The sequence below is a fragment of the Sceloporus undulatus genome, chromosome 2 (assembly GCF_019175285.1).
Source record: "Sceloporus undulatus isolate JIND9_A2432 ecotype Alabama chromosome 2, SceUnd_v1.1, whole genome shotgun sequence".
NCBI classification, from domain to species: domain Eukaryota; kingdom Metazoa; phylum Chordata; class Lepidosauria; order Squamata; family Phrynosomatidae; genus Sceloporus; species Sceloporus undulatus.
In genome coordinates this window covers 78,049,772-78,052,491 of record NC_056523.1, presented here as the reverse complement: position 1 = coordinate 78,052,491, position 2,720 = coordinate 78,049,772, and the positions used below count along the sequence as shown (strand labels likewise).

The following is a 2,720-nucleotide window of genomic DNA, read 5'->3' as shown; positions in this document are numbered from 1 at the left end:
ATTGAATCTCGGTGTGAGGACTGTGGTGAGATGTTGAGTTTGTCCTCTTCACTCTGCCTTATCTCTTCTTCCAGATCCAGTGCTATACCAGTAAGCTGAGTACTTAACTCGCTGAAGTCCTTGCTGATCTCCTCCATTTTTGTCTGGTCATCTTGGGCCTCTTCCCTCTCAGCTGAGCTCTGGGGAATTGCATCCTGATTATCTGTGCCAGTCAGGTCCTCATAGGATTTGGCATGAACAAACATGGCTCCCTCCTGGCCGGCCCCTTATAAACAATACCAGAATAGTTGCTTAGAGCCTTATTGCATGACAAAAGAAAGCCAAGAGAGAAGAGAGATGGGCATGTAAAAAAGCTAGGGCAAAGGAACCAGGCTCTGAAATGAACATAAGCACCTTTAATGACAGAAATAAACCAAGGTTTTCCTCAACTTCATGGCTGAGTATCTGTATCAGTAATGGCAGAGAACTAACTGAACGGATGCCATTTATTTTAATAGCACTACCATACTAGCAGATGGAAGTAGCTGTATTTTAATAACATGAACCATAAGCCATAATGAATATCAGCCTCCTGAAAGCACTCCAGTTCTACAGTTTTTTGTACAATAGAGAAAGCCTAAGTGCCTTGCATTTTAAAATTATGGAAACTCTACTGCCAGAGGCTTGATATTTTGATTCTCATCCAAGCATCTGAAATTCATTATCCATTGTTCATACTAAAGCAAAGCATATGCAGATACATTTGGTACTTCTCACAAAAGAACCTGGTTCCTTGAAATCTAACAACTAAGGAATGGAGCATTTGTTTTGGGCAATCAGTGGGAAAAGAACTCAACTATCTGCAGATTAAGGTTACTCCCAAGAACATGGAATGGGGACAGGGAATAATTCTCATTGTTCAGAGCAGAATTTATTCTCTGGAATACAGATGGATGGGTTGGGGCTGCACGTCAATCCTAACGCTTAGCCATAGTTTCTTTTATACAACCATACTGCTGCTATAATCCTGCTGTCTATAGCAGAACTATCACAATCACTAACCACTGGACTTGATGGCTAGGGCGTTTGACCATTAAAGTTCAAAACACCGGGAAGCCAGCAGTTTCCCTACCTCGGTCTACATACTGCTTTATATAATCTTTCCCCCCACTGAAATGCAGAAGTTTACTCTGTTTTTGTGGCTTCCACTTCCTTTGGCCAAAGGAACATTGCATGTATCAACTGTTTTCATAAGGGGTCTAACTACGTGGTTTGGAAATGGTTCTTACAGCACAGTTCATATACTTAGGGCTTCTTCAGAATAATACAGGACAAAACTCTGCTTTTACCCCAGCTGAGACTAGTACTGATGGTTTGAGAAGAGAGTTTTAGGGGGTTAATCAGAAAGTGGAGCCTGGCTATGTTTTTAGTATATACTTGGGAGGATCAGAGACATGACAGGCAGCTTGGCATCACAATCACAGTAAATGATTATTTATTTAATATGGCTGAGAAATGAACACGTATTTCACATGTTAAACAAGAATGGCTCAACTATGTATACAAAAAGGAAAATTATAAGGAGGCATTAATTTTCTATAATAAGTCTTTCCAAATGTCTCCTATAGTGTCATTCTATGTGGAAAATGTTACATTAACACATTCAATTCCATTAGTTTTTCTTGAAAGATTAAAAATTGCTATGCTCCCTATAAGCCAGAAGTACACTACTGTGGCTCTCTCAAAGGACAGCAAATCCTATCTTTCCCTTACCATTAGGCAGTGGGAGTTACAGTTAAACAACATCTAGAGGGCCACAAGTTGCCCACACCTAGGCCTGTTACAGACTGCCAAAATAAAGCTGCTTCGGGTCTCTTTGGAGGTATGCTGTTTAAATGATGCATGCATCCTAAGAATCCAGAAGCTGCACCAAAGCTGCCCTCCAGTGCTTAGGAATGGAGTGTGGCTTTGGCAGGACCTCCGGACTCTTAGGACCCATGCATCATTTAAATAGCATACCTCCAAAGAGACCCGAAGCAGCTTTATTTTGGCAGTCTGTAACAGGCCCTAGTGTCAATCATTACTTGGATTGGAAGTCATCCTATTTATCACTAGATATTCAGCCAAAATGTCACAGGATATAGGGCAGAAGGTCTCAGTATCAAAGAGAAATAAGAAAGTGATGATAATATTACTACCAACCAAATACTTGAATCACTTTCTGCCCAAACCTACCTGGTTCGGTTCCCTGAGCCAGCCCTGGAGTAGGACTTTCTGATCTCTCAGCATATTGTCTGTCAGGAGGGACCAGTGACCCATTGGGCACGTCTCCACTTTTCTGTTTGTAAACATCAGCAGCCATCACTGAAAAACCAGAGGAACCTGTAACCAAAAAAGCAGAGGGGAAGGCAAACCAATCAACCAACAGTTGGTCTTTATTGTCCCAGTGTACTGCAGAACACTCCAGCCTGAGTGAAAAGACAAGTGGATCTGAGTTTTCCCTAGCATTATATTTATACAATGGCAAAGATTCAATATTAAATTTCCCATCGTTACCATGTGAAGTGGTTATACCGCAACTTTCCTTTTACACCTTGCCATCTAAGGAAATGTATGTTACAGTCGGCCCTTCTTATACATGGATTTTTTATACGCGGATTCAAGCATACACGGTTTGAAAATGTTCAAAAAAAGTATAAATTTCAAATATCAAACCTTGATTTTCCATTTTTTATAAGGGA

The 2,720-nt window shown here is 40.7% G+C and overlaps 1 protein-coding gene across 6 annotated transcripts in view; it reads right to left on the bottom strand.

The window, feature by feature from the left end:
* Positions 1-2,720, bottom strand: part of MON1A (MON1 homolog A, secretory trafficking associated) — an 85,531-nt gene that overhangs the window by 12,368 nt on the left and 70,443 nt on the right. For all 6 annotated transcript variants that reach the window (XM_042449666.1, XM_042449672.1, XM_042449671.1 and 3 more), the window contains 2 exons: positions 2,215-2,361; positions 1-265 (listed from right to left, as the gene is read on the bottom strand). The exon at positions 1-265 ends at the window's left edge or, in 1 of these variants, runs on beyond it. In XM_042449666.1, the coding sequence (XP_042305600.1) occupies positions 1-265; positions 2,215-2,361 (412 nt within the window). The remainder of the gene's footprint in view (positions 266-2,214; positions 2,362-2,720) is intronic.